Source organism: Atractosteus spatula, chromosome 11 (assembly GCF_055471065.1).
Source record: "Atractosteus spatula isolate fAtrSpa1 chromosome 11, fAtrSpa1.hap1, whole genome shotgun sequence".
Classification (NCBI taxonomy): domain Eukaryota; kingdom Metazoa; phylum Chordata; class Actinopteri; order Semionotiformes; family Lepisosteidae; genus Atractosteus; species Atractosteus spatula.
This window is the reverse complement of record NC_142716.1, coordinates 41,100,927-41,121,277: the sequence shown is the minus strand read 5'-3', so window position 1 is coordinate 41,121,277 and position 20,351 is coordinate 41,100,927. Positions and strand designations below refer to the sequence as shown.

General features: G+C 35.8%; 1 protein-coding gene across 1 annotated transcript in view; it reads left to right on the top strand.

Moving 5' to 3' along the window:
- The window catches only part of rab40b (RAB40B, member RAS oncogene family), a 48,105-nt gene that overhangs the window by 17,116 nt on the left and 10,638 nt on the right, over positions 1–20,351 (top strand). The window contains exons 2-3 of the mRNA XM_088927503.1: positions 12,090–12,150; positions 18,717–18,777. Of these exons, the coding sequence (XP_088783629.1) occupies positions 12,090–12,150; positions 18,717–18,777 (122 nt within the window). The remainder of the gene's footprint in view (positions 1–12,089; positions 12,151–18,716; positions 18,778–20,351) is intronic.

Genomic DNA, 20,351 nt, shown 5'->3' with positions numbered 1-20,351 from the left:
AAAATACATAATAGTGTAGCTCCTAACTAGTTTTCAGTACTTGAATGAGTATTTACGTAACAATATTTAATATGTTCTCCCAAGGAATTAAAGATATCAGTGCACTGACCTCTTCATTTCTGTCTCAGGTATCTGCGGTGTGGTCACAAACATGTTTAATTGAAGAGATACAGTATGACAGTCATTCCTCAATCATGCCAAAAATAGCCTGTTTTATTGAGCTGCATGAAATATTTTCTAATATTATACTGCTCAATTATTTTACTTTTCTTATTCTAGTGACAGATTGTTGTGAGTTTGTGTTTCTTCGTGATGATCATTTTCTTAATGTGATAAAGAAAAGATGAACAGGGCGTGATGAATCTGTACCATGGTCTGCACACTTGACTTTCTTGTATTGTCCAGTGCAGATTATATCGCATAACATTTCATAAAACCTTATGGTATGTAGGGAGGTCTGTTTTCAATATGTTCACATGCTTTTTTGTATACCTAAGCCATAGATTCCCTGAGTCAACCACACTCCTCAGCAATAAATGGTCAATTATGTCCCACTATTCACTGATGATATCTATAGATATGGGATTTTTGTAGTTGTAAAGTGGAAGCTTTTACTACTTATGCCATGCCTGTCTTTTGTAAGCCAAGTGTTTCAAGCAGCAGAACATAAAGTTGTTTGTGGCACAAGTAGAATTGTGGGTGTATATGTGTGTGATGCCAGTCACAAGATGCAGTATGTAAGCAGTTGTTATTTTCGAGATGCTGTCGTGCAAATTAATCATAAGACCAAGGAGCCACCTGGGATGAGTATATTATACATCCCACTGCTCTCAGCAGCAGAGGAGTGGAAGGCTGCTCAATGGGGAACAAGTCTTTTCTGGTCATCATTACAATTATGTAATTCATTTGCCTTTTAAGTGAGAATAAAAAAATGTTGTCATTAAATTACATGTATGAATCTGGTATAAAATGAAAATTGTGTTAATTTGTGCCTCATATAATGCCTTATTCCCATACTGTATTGAAAGTGTACTCTAGAGTTAGTATGAAACAATATAAGCCTACATTACTGAGGAAATCTGTTAGTTTTGACAAATGACAGTAGGGGGAATAGTTAAAGTCAACCCGGCATGAGATGCAGAAGATTTGATGTTTTGGAATGTAATTTATTTTGGAAGACAATGAATATGGCTTCATGCTGTAATACTGTAAATTAAAAGTGCATTGTTTCCCAATTCTCAACTCCACAGATAAGCCTACTTGGATTTCATTGGGTTCATTTTAAGGGTATACTTGTTAAAAAAATTGTTGTATGTGTCTATATGGCATACGTCATGCCAGTCGTAAATGAAGATGCAAGATGGAAGCCGTCTTTTGCAACTGAGAAACCAGTCACATCACAAGCAGAGAGTAATATCTCTTGAAAAGCACACCATTCTCAGGAAAGAGCATTAAGTGAAGAAACTACTCTGAAACATACAGTATGGGAAATCATACCTGTCTTTCTTAAAGATTTTTCTGCTCACTAAACATTTTGTTGTGCACTGCAGTTCTGTCAGCCAGGCTCTTAATTTTGGTGGATTAATAGCAAGCAGAAGCACAGAAAACCTCTAGGAAGCTATTGTGCTAACTATTCAAAGAATGAGAAATGAGCCTTAACACTGTGCACACCTCCTACTGCTAGCTAACACATACAGTAGGTACACAGAGATTTTGTGTAGGGTGCAGCCACTGACATTTTTCATCATTAGTGTTATGAATGGGTTTGGTGACAGCAGGCAAGTTAATAGCATACCTGACCAATTCTCCAAATACTATAACAGCAAGCGTGAATAAAGATGTGTCCATTTCACTTTAAGGGGAAAGGAATTTTATTTCAGTTGACTGTGTCTGTTCTTTATTTTCATTTGCCACACCAACTGTAGGTGTTCAACACTAACCTCCTCCCTTTCATCCAGGAAGTTTTAAGTGCTATTAGTCACTCACTTCGCATAGTGTAATTCAAGTGAACTTTCAGCAAGTAAACACCCCCAGTATTTTTCAACAGTATCTCTGGATGTGTTCTTAATTATAATAATCTCTACTTGGAATGAAGTCTCAGAAGGGTATTAACCTTTACTCTGCAGTAGACTGAGGTGTTTATTCATTTTAAAGAGGTTTTTTTGTACATTGTAAAAAAATAGATTGATTTTTTTGAGTGTAGGTGATATGAATTGAACCAGTAAAATTAACTATTAGCTCCAATTACATTTTATTGGTTTAGCTGATTAATTATGTTATTTCATTTCACTCTTCACTGCTGCTTATATTATGAAATTGTGTTGGGATATTCAGGGTATAAGTTTTATGTATTTTATTCTCTAGTCTGTTTTATGCTGTGTCTTTTGTCTGAAATGTCCATTCGCAGTGTACCCTAGTTAAGGTCTTCAGGGTCAACTAGGAATTTCTTATGTCTTACGAAAGCAGGTGTTTAATCAAATGAACCACATCAAACCTATATAATATTCAACATATTTTAAAGAACATGTTCATATCCAGAAATAGCTGCATGGTACAGCATTTTGCATATAACATCTTTAATGTCACGTGCTTTATTGAGTTGAGACAGAGAATCATATTAAATGTGTTTAAATGTGTTTGATTGCTATTAGCTAATTGATCCAAGGATCTTGTCCAGCTATTTCTCAAAAGAAGCCAGTTTGAGTATCATATTCAACAACATGTATGATTATTTTACCACTAATGGGGAAAATATATGCTAAATGATGATGTTCACTATTCCATCTTTCTTCATGCTCAGAAGCAAGAGAGCGAAACTATATCACCGTCTAGTTGTCTGTGAGCAGTATACTGCTCTTTTTATATCGTGAAATTTAAATCCTGAGGAAATGAATGCATAGATAAAACTAGTGAAACTAGTAGATCTATTAAATAAGTCACTAAAATAAGTATGGATTGCTTTTTTCGGTAGGCATCGTAACATTATTTTGTCATGCAAAGGATGAGGTCCTCAGATCTGTGTACTGCTAGCAAAAAAAAATACTAGACAGACTAAACACTTGTCTTCTGTATATTTTTCATATGTTTTTAACTAAAACCTCAAAGCAGAAATACCCTGTTATGTCACAGTGTTCATGCTGTACAACAAGACAAGGGTCAAAGTATTTAATGAGAAGCAAAGGTCAATAGGTATCAGGCGAGTGGGTTAATGTTTTCTTAATTGACCAGAGATTAAACTAAAAGACATTCCTGTCATACCAGATATTGTAATAGTGTGTTAGCATGATTTATGTACACAGTTAGGATTCATACTGTTCATACTATAAGCTTTTAAAAGCAAGTGTCAAACCCGGTGCAGTGTGCAGACTACTGATTTCTAATGAGTGGGTTATTAAACTGTAATAATGTGACTTAATTATTACAGCAGATTACAGTCAGTAAGAACAAATGTCTTGTCAACGTCCTCATTTTTGCAATACATTTCCCAAGGTTTACAGTCTGCAGTTAATGAAGTCATTGTTTGAGTTTACAGATGTTATTCATCTCTGTCAGGCAGTGACAGTGGGAATAATTGGAAGTGTAATATAAAGATGCACAGTATTTACAATGTGTAGTCAAATTGATGCATTTTCCCACTACACATTAATATGTTTTGGATTTGTTATTCTGTTTTTCCAAATGGTCAAGTTATAAATGACATGTAAGTTACATACAGTCTCTTTTTCATTGAAGTTCTTCTTTGATTTGGAGTCAAATCTATGACAGTGTTTTAAACTGTAGAAGCTGGTGTGTCCCATTAGTCTTTAGCCATGCAGCTGCTGTGATTATACCCACTGCACTTGATGGCAAGTCACACATTGAGATGGGTAAGGAAAAAGCCTCAGTTGTTATAATGTAATACCCATGTTTGTGGATATCAAATTCAGCGGTTATCACTTGTAGATGATGGGCAAATGGAAAACTGGAATGGTGGAGAAATTCTTCACAGTATTTCTTTTGTGCTTATTTAACTTGCATTTCACAGAACATTTCTATTTTCCGGTGAGCATAAGGATTTGTGATGCATGTCATAGGAGATTATGATTATAGTTACAATCTCTTACATAATCACGCCGAGCTCAGACCTGGGTTGAGCACTTGCATCAGCATGGGATACAGATGACCAACACATAATGTGGTTTGGCAGCTAGAATACAGGTACAGAAGGACATTTGTAAAGTGTCTTTACTTTCAGTTGTGAGCTCTGCAGTTCCTAAAGTTTTCTGTTTGTAGCTATCTCTTCTAGGCCTTCCCAGGATATTTACTATATTTTATTAAAGTTACAAGAACTAAACTGGGACCAAATTTCATTTTTTTATAAACTCAAGCACAAGGCCACAGCTGTATTACAATGTAGCTGTGGCTTTCTGCTTTAATTTATGAAACGTGAAATTTGGTCCCAGTTGTAGGTCTTTTGCTGACTGATGCCAGTGTTCCTCTTCTATCTGCCAGTTCCTTCTCCATCCATTTTCCCACATGGACAGTGTTCATTGGGTGGTTAGCTGCATTGGCACTTTTTGATTCTATGCTACTATGATTTGTTGATTCTATGCTACTATGTCACTACCTGACTGAGGGACATCTTGGACACAGGTGTATAGAATATCTATTCTGTGCTTCTGAATTCATGCAAAAAGCAGAATTAGAAGACTATTAATTAAGCTTTGTCTCTCATCTTACTGAAATGGCAAGGGCTAATTAATATAAGTACAATAGGTGTTTGTCTCATTTCCCTGTGTTCCCTATGCTTTTCTCAAAAGGTTCTTTATACATTGTTACCCAGTACATTCAAAATCTTCTTGTTACTTTACTGTGAACATTAGCAGGTTATTACTGTAAGTCAAAAAGGTTCACTTTGCATGTTCTACAAACCCAGCTTCAAGATGAAATCCCACTCACTTTAATAAATTCTGAAGAAAATACATTAGTTACCAAATCAGCTAAAGAGTTTTCCATGTCCTCAAAATCTCAGGATGTACAATCTCAGATTTCTTTGGGTCTTTAAAAAGTGCTCGCATCTCCAGATTTATCTCCTTCAGCAAGCTAGTGAACTAACTAGAATGTTTTGTTTTTTGACTTTATGCTTGTCATTCTCGTGTCCTACAGCAAATATACAGTGGGACGTCTGCTGTATTTATTTTATTAGAATGCAATCTGTTGAACATGTTCTGTTAGGGAATGATTTTCATGCTGTAGATTGGATTGACCTGTTGTGATGATTCAATAATTTTTGTTATAATAGCTGTAGCCAGGAAATACAAAAATCAATCAAATAATTTCATTCTGGAATAGCAGTCATACCCTAAAAAAACAAAAATTGTTGTTGGTCACCAAGCATGGCTTGAATGTAGCATGAGCATTAAGTGTTGTATATCCTCTTCTGTGTTGTTATGAGGGAAGAAAAACAAAATCAGTTCTGTCAGTTTTATCTTGTTTTAATAAAACTTTTTTAGTCACAAGGTACAGTATACTGAGTGTGTGTGTGTTATAGGCATTTCCATTTGATCTAAAGTAATAGTTAAATAGGAGACCTCTCAGCAGTGTCATTATAATGAGATGTGAAATGTACTGTACATGCAGTGCTAGCACAGAATTGATTTTTGTGCTCTATTCCGTGTTGTGGATAAGGCAGACTACAGTAGGTAAAAAAGAAAGACTGCCTATTGAGGTAAATTAATATTCATGAAGCTGTAAGAAAATGTGCTGTTCTCTAAAGCTACCCCATTTACACTTGAAAATAAAGAGTTTATTTTTTAACACTTAGAGATAGTATTTTAAATGTTGATGTTTTAACTTTCAGCTGGTGTTCAGAGTGTGAAAGAACTCGAGATTTATGTGCTCTTGCTTCATAGCTGTTTACTGCTTCTAGCCAATCTGATTAAGGTGCCTTTTTGTATTCTTCATTGTGCTATTTTGTCCCATTGAGATCTGATTCTACACATCATACACTATTATTAATAATGATAGCATGTTATTCTTTGTTCTATAAAAACCTAAAAACTCGAATTTGCTGTAGGTGCATCTGATGCTTTCTTTGCAGTATCTCCTAGATACCTTTCTCAGTGATTTGCAAACAGTCAACTATGTCTCCTGGGTGTAGATGGCTCCTTTTAAGTGGCCTAGAATGGATTTTTTGGATCAAGTGCACATATTGAGCATATTGTGAGAGCTCTGTCTCCCCAGCAATTTTATATATGTGTTAGATGCATTCCTGCATCTTTTTCCAGCTTGCATGATTGAAACTCCTCGAATATAGATGTATGTTTACTAAGTTTAATCTTAAAAGATGAAAATGAAGTACCTCAAATCAGATACCCGTGTGATACCTCCTGGACATTGTGTCAGTCTGGTGCATTGAAATAAAATAAATCTTCCTCTCCTCTGTGCCTGTGGCGTGTGTGCATGGTTAATATTATGCTGTCAGAAGCAGATAAAGCAACACTTTTCTCATTTAATACATACATTTGTTTAAAACATTAATCACTCACAAAGACCCGGGAACCACTAGAGTTCGGCAGCTCTTTGATTCTCCATCTCAAGAGCTGAAGAAATACTGTCAGCTCAAGTGAGTGCTCCCTTACATAACCTGGAAGAGGTCTGTTATTAGCAGCCTCTGATTCAGAACAATGCTGTCAGGAACAAGCAATTTTTTGACATTCGTTGATTATAAAGAACCTTCTTTTCAAAGCCAGAGTGTACCGCAGGCAAACGCTAAGAAACAGCTTCCTCTTTTTTTATTTATTGAAGCAAAAATAAAGAACACACAATAGCAGATGCCACTGTGGTTAACTGTGCTGTAGTCTTATTTGTTCATTTCCAAACCCACCTTCTGTTGTTCCCTATCTGTCTGGCAGGAAAAAAATAAAAAGATACACTGAGAGAAAACTCCTGTGGGTGCAGACATGTGTCTGTGCATGTGAAAAGGGATAGGACGTGTCCAGTGGGCCTTTGTTTCCTATTCAAAGGTGCATCTTTGGTTTAAACTGAGTTACTCTTTAAGTGATGAAAATGCTGTCCACTTTCTTTCATAATTCATTCAAAAATTAGAACAGAGGTAAGATATTAATTGTGGATGATTTAAGAGTAAGAGTAAGTATGGGTATTGATATGAAATGTACAGTCTGTGTAATGCTCAATCTGGGATCAGCAGCCCAACAGGCATTGCTGTCTTAACCCCTATACGTATAATTGTAATGATTTTATTATTAGCCAGAATTTGATTTTCAGTGGGCTTTGTCAGCTATCCATTTGTATTTCTCTAGACTGAGCAAAACCTCAGACCCCAAAGATTAGGTACACTGTATTTGCAGTGGGTGCTAGGAGATTAACATGCAGTGTCCCTTTTCAATATTTAAAAAAATAAGGTTGAAAATGGCAGATACTCACATCTAGTCCCATTTCCTAGAATTAATTTCTGCATGGGGACATATTACTTCTTTATTGAAATGAGTGTGGTAATTTGTATGGTTTTGCAGGCAGTAATTCCTGTCATGTTCAAAGGTTTGAATTGTTTTCTTGTGGCTTCAGAAACCTCTGTCCTCAAATTAAACCGATTTGATGAAGTGATGGGGAGAAGAGCTACCAAGTTTACGTGCTGCACTGTTTTTAGAGGGAGCGTGCTTTCTCTCCCTCAAAATCCCACTTGCTTTGATCTGTTTCTTGATGTGCTGAATCATAAATCATCACAGAATTTCTTTGCTTGTTCTATACTTTCAATACTATTTCTGAGACAAATTACAGTTTAGATTTCAACACAACTTTAAACAGGATTATTATTTTTTATTTTTTTTCTTTAAAACAAGAAGAATCTTTGTTTGGTCCTTTTAGCCATCAAAGGGAAATTGTTTTTGTGGTGCATTATGTTCCGGTGTATAAATTTACAGTTCCAAGAAGAATGAAAGTCCTGTACTCCAGGTTTCAAAGTCTTTGTCACTGTGATTATTGATACAAATCATTCTTATCAGAATGAAATAAAAAATATATACAATACAGTCACAACCATGTTTCCACTCGATTAGATTTTTATACATTGATGTCTATTTTTGTATAGTTAAAGACAACATGAAAAGGCTTGTCTTGCAGGCAGACTTCACAGAGTGATCTGTAGCATCGTCTTCACCATCGTTTCTGGGCATTTTTAATGTCATTGTGAAGCACTCTAATTCTGTGATGTGGGATGTTGAATGTCTGAAATGATCTGAACTGTTGGAATATTTGGATTTTTCCAGTTTTATCTTTCTTTCACTGTCACTCGTCAGAACATCACAGCTCATTGCTTGTAGCAGCACAGTTCTTTTGTGATTTTGTGATTCTAAACCTCTTCTGCGGTTAGCTTCCAGTTCTTTCTTGGTGCCTGTGTCAGATTTGTTTTTGTTGCATTTTATCTTTCTCACACTGTTTTGGTAGCAGTGTATCATCTTTACTTCTTTTGTTTCCATGGTTAACATTTGTGTTTGGTGAATTTCCACAGACTGTTTTTGCTCATACACAGAGAGGTCCTCTCACAGATTAGTTTACATTGCAGTACCTCATGTCTTTAAGATCATGTGTAGTTTGAGGTAAAAAACATTTTATTTCTGGACTAACGTACAATTTCACCTTCTGTCTCTTTGTTCCAGTTAATTGAATGATACTGCAGTCTTGAGTTGAGATTAGTTTCCTTAGGTCAAAATCCATCTGTCTGACGTAATCTGTTACTAATCATTAACTATTACAATTTAATTTGTCTGCCTGGTGCTTTTATCCAAAATGATGACTTACATTTGTAACCATATATTGCAGTGGACATTTTACTGAAGCAATCTGAGTAAAGTTCCTTGTTCAGTGGTACAAAACCTGGGACTGAACCCCACATGCAAGCAAATTGCAAATCCAGAGCCCTAACCACTCCTCCACACTGCTGCTGAGCTAGGATTCTGCCACAATACAATTACTAGTCTTCTGTCATTCAAAAGACATGTATTTTGAATCTTAGATATCTAAAATTTCTTCAATTTAAAGAATTTTCAAATTAATGTTTTACTCAAATGCTGAAATGTGTCCCTTATTTTCATTACCTCACACATGTTAAACTGTTACATATTACTATATACGGTGACTGTCTTTTGAAACTTTGTTACTTAATTGCCAACACATCTGGCTTGGCTCACACTAAACCAGTTTGTAAAATAGGTTGATGTGGCTCGGTTTTGTTTTTCTTACACCAAGATTCTTTATATTTTTTTCTCCTAGTAATAAGATTAGTAGCACAGTGTAATTCTATTGTATACTGCATGCTTTCCAAAGGAATAATCCCTAACACATAACATTACAACATGAAATATAGTTTAGTATATTAGAAAAACATCATGAAGTCATTTTTAATGGTTCTAGGAAACAGAGAGAAAATGTGAAACAGTATCAAAAGAAAGAAAAAGAAAAGACCTTTGGGTATAATAAATCAGCAGCTTTAGCTGGAAGCTTTTTATAGTATTGAATTTCTTAAAAAGCTCAGAGCATCAGAAAAGCCACAAAAGACAGGAGACCTTCTTTTTCTCCATAGCTACATATTCAGAATTGGTTGTACTGATAACATACCCTCCAAGTATGAAACCCCACCTGGACAATGGGACAGTCTGGAGTAGCCAATCAATTGTAAAAGCCTGTCGAGCCTGTGGGAGGATGAATGAGATAGGAGCACAGAGAAAAACCCCTTTCAGACCTGAGTAGAACATGCAGACTCCACATTGCATTTGCTGTCCAAGTACCTTGGACCTTGGAGCAAGTCAGTAGCGATGACCCCCATGCCACTGCTGTTCGTCATGGGCAATTCAGAATCGGAATTATGCAAAGGCCTTGGAAATCAAAGGGTCTCAATCCATTTGAATTCCTTTTTGTTTTGGTGTAGTTGAATGTCCATTACATGTACAGCTTTGGAAGAAACTATTATGTCTGTCAATTTGCCTACACCTAGTAAAGAACAGCTGTGTTGCACTGGCTAGCTGTCAAACCTGAGTCCTTGGCACCCAAGGCAAGTGTTCAACCACTGAATCACCAGTGCCTCATAATATTGATTTGTCTACTGTTTCTTTTCCAACATGACTTATACAGATTATAATGACCTATCCTGGTCCCCTCGCTATGTAATTTCTGACTGTTCGCTGAGGCAGTGTGTGAAAGTCTGTAGAGCTATGTTATTTTAAAGGGGGTGACAGCTCAGGGACCTGCTCTATTCACTACACTATATATAATAATGTGTATAGAAATACCACTTAAATAGATTGCTTTGAAAGTGGACCAGGGCTTGCTTTGTTATTAGGTAAACATCCTTACCCCCTGCTCCTAAAATCAGCATTTGAATATACTGTACTTTAGGGTTCTGTGTACACAGTACACCTTGGAAGGTGGTATAGGTTACATTTTCGCCTGCTTATCAGGAAAAAGTGATTTTTGGATAATGGTTGCCTCCACTGAAACTCATTCCTGTGTGGGTCCAATACTGAGCCTCGGACAGAGATTAAATTTCATGTTAAATCATTTTGTTCATCATAGTTTTGAGCTTTGGAAAATCATATCTGCTTGTGTTTCAACTTATTTTCTTATATTTTGAAAACTGCATTTTTCTTTGGTTACGTTTTGATTTATTTGCATGCCTCCTGTTATCAGCACCTGCCAAAGCTACAGAAAGGTTTATGTTGTAGATTTATTGTGAATTAATTTATCTTAAAATTAGTTATCTGAAAGGGCTATGGAATACTTTTTCTAAAATTCAACAGTATAATTTTACCTTTGCCACCCACTGAATTCCACTTTAAGGAGATCATGTAGGTCTATGAAATTCTAGTAATTTTCATGCCATTTCTTTCGTTATTATTGCAATAATCTTTCAACCCTGTAATTAATATAGCAAATCTGTAGGTCTTGGGATCTTGCAAAGCTTTATCAGCGGTTTTATTTACAGGTTTAGTCAGATTGCATGAAGTTTTAAGTTTCAAAGATGCACCTAGAGGGTCTAACCTCTTAAGTGACTTTGAAAGGTATAAACACATGCTTGTTAAAAGCACCATATTATGTAAAATTTCAAGAAAGACTTTTGCTTTTAACTGAGGCCTTTCTATCTCTAAGCACCAGTGTGACAAAAAGAATCTCAGAAAATTACAGTGAATGTAGAAGGCTTTGTCAACTACTCAGATGAACCTGACACAACAGCCCTCATTCGTGAGGAAAACAAGAGGGTTCTTTAGCAGATACAGTATTAAATGCTACAGTATATGTCTACCAACTTTTGGGTTTTTGTGCATCAGAGAGAATTGCATCCTGTTGCATCATTGTTCGGCTGAAGTGTTCTCTAAACCTTCACTCCGTTAAAGATCTTTAGGCAAAAACTGAGTGCTGGTACAGAAATCATGAGACCACAAACCTGCATCCTCAGAAGATGCATGTTTACCTTTCTTCCACTGGCTCACCCAAACTGAGTGGACTCCCTGTGGTATTTCATCAGCTGAAGAAGGACAATGTGTGAAACTCTAGTCCCCCCACCTGTCTGGTATGGGTGGACCAGGGTGCGTTAATGATTTTCATCAAAGCATCACTTCAAAAAGAATGTGGCTTCTACTTGTATTGTAGATTAGATTTTAAAAAATCATTGTGGTCTTTTGAAAAAGTGCAATTATTCTGAATGAACAACTGAACGATCACTGAAGATGTGCTGGTAGTTTTTGAATCGTTCACCATGTTATTGAATAAATGGCTGCTTAAAGAGAGAATCAGTTCTTGAGTTCTCACAAAATATCAAAGCAAGATTTTGGTTTTATAAAACAAATGAGAACTACCTGATTGTTTTCAAATCAACTGAAAAAGGAGACATTCTAAATGAAGCAATTGAATTGTATTTATCCATTGCCTTTAATCTGTTATCATAAGTGACCCTGCTGACTTCCCATTTGTTTCTCGTACAGAGACACAATATAGTCCTTTCTCTCATATCGGTGGGTGTTACATGTTATGTGTGCATGCTGCATTTTTTCACCAGAATTCAGATTACTCTAATATTTTCTTCTCATCTTTGACAGGAATTGATTACAAGACAACAACTATCTTGTTAGATGGACGAAGGGTTAAACTACAGCTCTGGTAAGTTTCTAAAAGAAAATCCAGTCTTTTTTGGAAATCCAGATCTTCATTTCTTTGTTTGCTGTTTTTGTCCTGAATTTGTTTTCTTACTTACTTACTGAAGTGGCATCTCAAATGGAAGCCGGTCCGTTGCCCACTAGCCTCCTCCATCGCATCCTATCTCTCTAAAATTTGTTTTCAAAATTGTGAAATTGTTATTGTAAAGCATTCCTCCCAAATGGCTCAAACAGTAAAGGTAGTTGCTCAGAGTTAACATTGAGCCCTGTAGAGCAGACACTCCTGTATCAAACCTGGAATATGATGCTAAGTTTACCAGAATGGGGTAGGCCAGAGTCTCCGTCAAAGGGCAGCGTACTGTCAAGTGTTGTCAGTAAGAAGGATCACTCCTCTAAATTAAATGCACTCTCCAATAAGGCAGAACTTCACAAGTCAAATGGCAAATGGCTCTGGAACTTCAGCATGTCGGATGAATACTTGCACATGTCTACCTTCTCCTTTTGCGGAACAGTACAGGGTTTGTAGCAGCAGGCTAGCTGATAAGCAATTGGAAATTCTAAGTTACTAATGTCTAAAAGTAAATTAATTGAAGGGAAGCTAAAACATATTGTAAAGCAGAAAGCAATATTTTATAAATATCTGGAGTATTTATTACTTATAAATCTAGGAGGGTTTGATTCCTCTATAATGTTCTAAATGTCAGTTAAATTCTAATTTTACAAACATTACAAACATTTACAATCCACCCTTAAACTGTCTGCAGACACAGTATTTTAGACTTTTTTGACCAGCTAGTTTGATTTAATGTTTGATTTAACATGAAAAGAATGCTAAATTCTCAAAGGCCACAGTTTTCTCCATGATCTAATCTGAATTTCATTTAGAGAGAACACTGTATTGTAATGTTCTGATCAGAAGCAAAATGCAAAGCATGTGGACTCTTATTTTTTTAGAACATAATGATATCTTTGCATACCAAAAGCATCTCCAAGATTTGCAATGTGGTCTTTTCAAACACAGCTGCCCAAGCAGTGCTGCTTTCCACATTTTTCTAAAAAAAATGTTTTAGCTGTTGTTTAAAATCTATGAATAAACTTGAAATTTTGAACCACACTGAAGTAAATATTGAATTATAAATGTTGAAACTTTGTAAGATTTCTCTTGGGATATACAGATGTTTCAAATGGTGTTTCCAATTTTCCAGTATCTTACACCAACTTATACAGTACATGACTTTTACATCCCATTTCTTTGAATTATTTAATAGTACTCAACATTGCTATCTATATAGTAAAAACATGTGGCAAAATAAAAAATAAGCACCTCATCTCCACCACATGTATGTATTTCAGTCAGGGTCATGATTTAATGCTGCTTAACTTTTAGACAATGAAGTTATTCCAGTACTCTGTGATAAAATTTCTTGCTAGTTTTTGCCAGAGAAACAAGTTTGCAATATACTGTAACCACAACAGCAAAGAGTAAGAGATAAACTGTCATTTTATCAAAAAACAAAACTTGTTAAACTGTCCTTTTTCTTCATTGAGGTGCCATGGAAAGAAAAGAAGGCAAAAAAGTTGTTGTACAAGTCAAAGCTCAGAAATACAGAAGTATTATTATAGTTAATAGTGTAATTTTGTCTGTGACAAAGAATCTCAATGCTGTTACTAAACTAAGAAAAGGGTGGTTGTATTAAATAAATCAGAAATTCCAAATTAACCTTACACAATGACTTTGTGGTAAATATTTGGTGTGGACTAGTCTCAAACTGTTTAATGAAAGTCAGTGGTCATTTGTAGAAATGTGCCGTTATTCAGCATTTTCTTGTAGTCTTTTAAGTCAGATGTATTACTAGGAAATGCATTGTTCACAATGCTATAAAAGCCTCCATCTGACAAGATGCATGTTGGACGCGTATGAGCTTTCAAATGATCTATCCTCTCAAACCACTGAAAGGCTGCACTCCAGGTGCCAATCAGGAGTCAGGATCAAGGCCGAGCACCTCCTGGCCTCATCACCAAAGGATATTTTAAAATAATTTTTGTTCTTAGATGGTTAGTGAAAGCCATTTTCTAAGACCAGATCATTCACATTTAGTTTCCAACAGGATATAGTCATCAAAATGGAGAGCACTGTCTCTTTGCAGACGATGTACCTTGTACATTGCTGAAAGACATCAGCTAGAGACTCCATCTGAATCACACCCATCTGGCAACCACATAACAGAAGGGGTGAGAGGAGATATCTGCTATTATTTGGTTGACTGTCATGTATACAGCTGTAGCTGAGGGGAAAATGCTGAAGGTGCTTCAAGAAACTGAACACGTGACAGGTACTGTTAATGGAGTTTAGAACAAAGGTTAGAAAGCTCATGGCTGTGCCTCCACCTTGTTCAGATAAGTATAAAAGTAAGGTACTGTAATAAGTACCACATTTTTGTGTTAAACCAAGGTTATGTACATTCATTATTCACGTTTCACACTCTTCACATCTTTCCCAAAACAGGGCTTTTAATTGTTGTCATGCATGTCCTGATGCCATTGGAAAGGCCATAAGAGGTCTGTCTTTGTGGCTGAGAATGTGACCTTTGCCACAGAGGTGTGACTACAAACTCATAAGCCTGACAGCAGTTTCCAAAGCTGCCTGCACTTTTTCACTTGAAGTAATTTTCCTTATCCAGGAAAACCGATATCACATACCCATACAGTCAAGGTAACTGATGTTATCTTGCATAGAAACACAAGCAATTGTTAAAATGTTCCTGCCTTCCAAGAGACATCTTCAGCTCAATGTGCATCAGTGCTTCAGTTTTTACTGAAGTCGCCTTTTAAGATTGTGACTTCAATTGATCAAATAATGATTAAGATTTATGTTATGAAAAAACTCCATAGAGAGCATGTTTGGTGATCTTATCATACATAGTGTTTTGCAACTGGAGCAAATATGTCTTATTTATAAAAAGAACAACCTGATGCAACTATAATAATCTAATGTGTTGTAGTGATATTCTTTGTAGTATTCCAAAGTGCTCTGAAATAAATGTGTATAAACCATATTAAAAATAGGAATTGCCAAAAGATCTGACCAAATTAACATAGTGAGATGCTCAAATGTACCTTTTTATGTAATTTAAGTGGGCATTCTGAATTTAGAGAGAAGCTAGTTATTTTTTGACAGTGGAGTTTTAACTGTCAAATGCAATGATGAGTGAAATGTTTACAGAGAAGGGGGATTGTTTTCAGTCTTCCCAGATAAAGACACCTCTGTCCTTTCCGTTTCCTCTCTAGTTTTCTCAGACGCCCGTGCCTCTTTTGCTGGAGCCTGTAACAACAGTAGAATTGACCGTACTAGACTCCTGAGCTCTCTGTATTGTGCAGGCTTTTTGCTCTCTGGCATCAAGCCCAGGCCACGTCTGAGTCAGCTCTGTGTTCAGATTTTCTGGAATGCAGAAACCTGGGCAATTAACTTGTGTTGTGTACAAAACGTCTTGTGGAGCAACAAGACTGAAACAAAACGTCAATGTTTCGTGTCACCTACCCATAATATTTCAAGTTCAAGTTTATTGTCATATGTACCTGAGTACAATGAAATGCGTTCTTGCGTGCTTTCCTCACATGACAGATAACATAAAATATGACATAACATTGACAAAGAAAATGGCATAAAAAACAACATTACAATTCTTGGAGACAGTGTCAGATAATGGCCCAGTATAGTGGCTCTTTAGCATTACCATAAAATTTAAGACTATCAATCATGAGAGTCAATAATCATCATCATCATCCTCTTTCTTAGTCTGTATCACAGTACAAAGACTGAAAGTGACAATACTTTGAAAGTCCACAGGTTTTCTTAGAGGAGAATTTTGTCATAACATAAAAATGACAGATCACCTTTGTTAATGTCTTAATGTGGTATCATCTTTCTGTTAAATTATATTACCAGTTTTGTTCTAGAGACATACTGTACATAAAGCCACGCAACATTATGAGAACTTCCGTTCCTTGATTTGTAATTACAAAAACTGAAACTGAAGCCTCGGTTAATTTCTTAGCCACTCTATATTGCATCTCAGGCTCTCAGATCAAACTGTGGGAAGATTGCAAAACGCACTTAAGAATAAGTGCAGCAAAGCCTGAATTGTATCATTTTTAATCAATACTCATTTGATGATAAATCTCAACAGACTCTTCTTATTCCATAGTATAACTATGGTTCTTCCAACAGAAGTATAAAACATGAGTTTCTTCTTAAATGCTTCAAAAATCATTGAGAAGCACACTTGTTTTTTATTAATTAAATAGGACCCTCCCCCTTCCCAACTGAGATATGTATGTTTAAATCTTAAAGAATCAGCACTCTATATGTGAAGTATGAACATCCGTCAGAGGGTGAGTTGTTTTGCTAGTCAGGAATTTTATGTAATGGAAACTGATAAGCCAAATGTGTTACATACAAGAAACAGATAATGAAAAACAAAGCCAATACAAAAACAGGGAAAATTAGTTCCCTTGCCACTGAATTTTTATGCAAGCAGCTGTTTTATTATTCTGTCAAAAATATCCAAAAACTGAGCTGGATAAAGATTTTTCAAAGCCAGCCAAATTAAACTAGCTCAGACCTTTAACATCACTTTGGAAAAAAAGTTGTTAGGAAGAAAGCTGTCCTGCAAGCTGTTGTTCACTCCCTTCACATGAGAATATTGAAAGAACATCCTTGTCAATTAACAGTTTGTTTCCTGCAACACCATTCTGTATCTTTATGGTAATGGAGGAAATTTTGAAATATTTTAGAAGAGAATGAAGTGTTATTGTATAAAGTATTTTATGATACATAACTGATTGAAGTCCTGATAAGCGTAGACATACAATATTGCTTACCAGCTGTATCACTGTCTGACAGACGGAATGCAGAACAACACTGATGTGGTATCTTTCTTTTCTCTACAGCACAGCTACAAACTCAGGATCAATAGATAATGTAACCTAGCATGTGATTTCCTTTTGTGGTTTAATAATCTGAGCCCTTCAAGCATGCACAAGAGCAACTTTTATTTCCATCCCAAATAAACTCAACTCATCCGTGACCCGATGGTTTTAAATGGACCATATTCAAGGCTTCATCCTGGCAGCATTTTAAGTTCTTATGTCTTCCTATTAATTTTTATGCTTGTCATTCTAACGCAAGTCTCATAATAAAAATCTGTTGCGTGCAGACATAGTTTCAGAAGGTCCCTTCAAATAAAGATTGCTTGCATTAAAGATTCAGGGGAGATAAAGTTTTTTTAGAACTTTTAAAAAACAAAATGTTTTCAGTTTTCGTTTCTATAAGTACAGGTTTCTGGAAGTCGTTGTAGAAAAATCTTTTGAAAAAAAGTCTTAATTTTATTTGGCTGTTCAGTATACAGATATATACTTGAAAAGCTCTATCATTTAAATTTTAATCCATTTTTTAGTTTATTAAAGTTGATGATTGCATTTGTATATACAGCTGCTTCTCTCTGTCCATCTTGATTACTTTACACTATGATAACAGAGCATTTGGACATTCCAGAAAGCATGGATATTATATAGTATATATGATGAACTCCCCTGCTTTCCCTTGCCCTGTAAGATAGCTGTTTTTCTGGGCTTCAAAATGGCCTGAACATCCATGTTCATTTCCTCCATTAATGTTGCCAATTGAGTAAAACTGAAAGCAATCCACATTTGAACTGAAATGAAAAGCATTTGAACTGAAGTGTTGTTGTGTTGGTTTAGGCACATACTGTACAGTAACACTAAATCTGTTTCTTCTAGTATTTTTCCCTGACTAGGACCAAACACACACTTTAAAAAAACTATGCCCAAATACTAGTGACAAAAAACTTTGAAATTGAATTTCCAAGCTTACATGGTAGTGAGTTTTGTTTTAAGTGGACCAACCCACAAAAACTGATTTCAGTTACTTGGAATCTGAATCTTTTTCTCCTCCTCTGAGACACTTTTCATGGTGGAGTAGGTAAGGCAGACATGACACCTCTTCAGTGAATGATATTTTTGTAGGTAAAGACATCTTGATAGTATATGAGCATTTTTGTAGGTAACATATCTTGAGAGCACTGATGTCACTTATAATTTATGATTTGATTTTAATATGTCCTGGCATCTAGTTCTGTAAGTTTTAAGTAGCCAGTTACTGTGTGTAGTTTAAATGGTAATACATGTGGCTTCTTTCATCAGCTACATCCAGAGGATAAGTCCATCCATCCATTATCTAAACGCTTCATCCACTTCAGGGTCACAGGGGAGCCGCAGCCTTTCCTGGCTAGCAACGGGCGCGAGGTGGGGTATGCCCTGAATGCCAGTCCATTGTTTTCCCAAAGGCCAATTTACCTACCAGTATGTTTTTGGACTGCGGGAGGAAACCCAAATGAACAAAGGGAGAACACACAAACTGAACACAGAGTGCACCCCAGATCCGGAATTGGACTCAGGGGCCCAGTGCTGTGACAGTGCAGTGCTAACCACTGCGCCAAATCTGTGTATCGTTAACCAGTAAAACTGACCTTCTGTTCTGTTGTCTTTCAGGGACACATCTGGCCAGGGGCGATTCTGCACCATATTTCGCTCGTACTCCAGAGGAGCCCAGGTAAGAAGTGTGCTCGGACCCAGAACGTGATCAAAGCCGATATCTAGTTCAATGATCCCTAGTTGTTTTGCAAGATTTTTTATACTCGTATAATATTTAAACCATTTCAAATGGCTGGTACTGTCCTGGATTTTATTCTGGGTCTTTACAGCATAATATTTTGACAACACTGTTTGTAATTTAAGCACAGAGGCATTATGTTTAGAAGACTACTTGATATTTAAATGAAAATTGATTTCGAATTTTGACAAGTCAGTGGCTGTATGCCCGAATCAGCTAGTAAAAGTGTTTCAAGACATTTAAGATAATTTTTAAATTCCAAAATTTTAAAATGACAGTACAGTATATTATGTACATACCAGAGTTACCAGAGTTTTAAAAGCAGCAACATTACGTCAGTTTTTCTGGTAGAAATATAATGTTGTGCATTATTTAACAGAAAGAGGGTTTATGTGGTTGGTGGTTTCTCTATTCTGCTTTGTGAATTTCTTGCTGTTTCTGTGCACGTTCAGAGCATTTGACCCAACCTTATTGTTACACGACCATTGTTACACTACCATTCAAGATGTAAAGAATAGTTTTTGAATACTGGTCTTTCACACTGAGGAAAAAGAGGGAACAGCATAAAACAGCAGCTACATTTCTGTTAACTAAAAGCCTGTAATTAATGTTCCATATTGCAAGGTTCAGTAACCATTATTTGTAAGGAACTTTTTCCTATGACTTAAACATGCAGAATAGAAAAAAATGCACAATTTCTAGATAATACAATAATGGCATGAATTATAACAAAAGCCTCATATTTTTATTGCTCACAGTATCTTCAAGCACCACACAAATCCAACTTGAAACTGCAAAGCAAATAATTTTTTGTTGTTAAAATTACACTAAAATTACTTCTCTTCTGTTTATTGTTTTTTTTTGTTTTATTGTTTGTCTGTTGTATTATCATTTAATTATCTCAGCTGTTAAATACGTTTATAATGTGTTTGTTTCTTATATATTCTCCAGTGCAGTATGACCTAGTAAATGATATATTCTAATATTTTTCAGTAGCCCAAATGGGATTTAAGTGCCAATTCATTCTTTAGATGCTGGAATACAACTGAAAGTGTGCTTTACCACTGTGCTTTGTTGTAAGCAATTTCAGACAGAACAGGCTTTAAACCTGCCCTGAAACTGGAAAAAAATGAATATGTCAGTTAAATGTCACACATTTTCAACTTGATCCGTTGATGTTTCTTTACTGTGCATAGCTATGAGCTATAATGCATAGCTATCTGATGTTAACTGATTTGACATGGCAGTCAGTGAAAATTAGGGTGATCAATTATCAATTAGCAAAAGACAAACAATGTTAACTTGGATAATTAAATGAATTATGTTAATTAAAATATTTCGAATGTTTTCAAAAGTCTTGCATTATCAGGCCCTGTCCTATGCAAGCAAGAGTACTGAATTCAACTAAGGTGTTAAGTTTAATAGACATGTTTATATATTTCACTCTTCGAGCATTAAAAAATGGTTGTCTGTCTTTGATTGTTCCAACAACTAGAAGACCAGATGGTTATCTA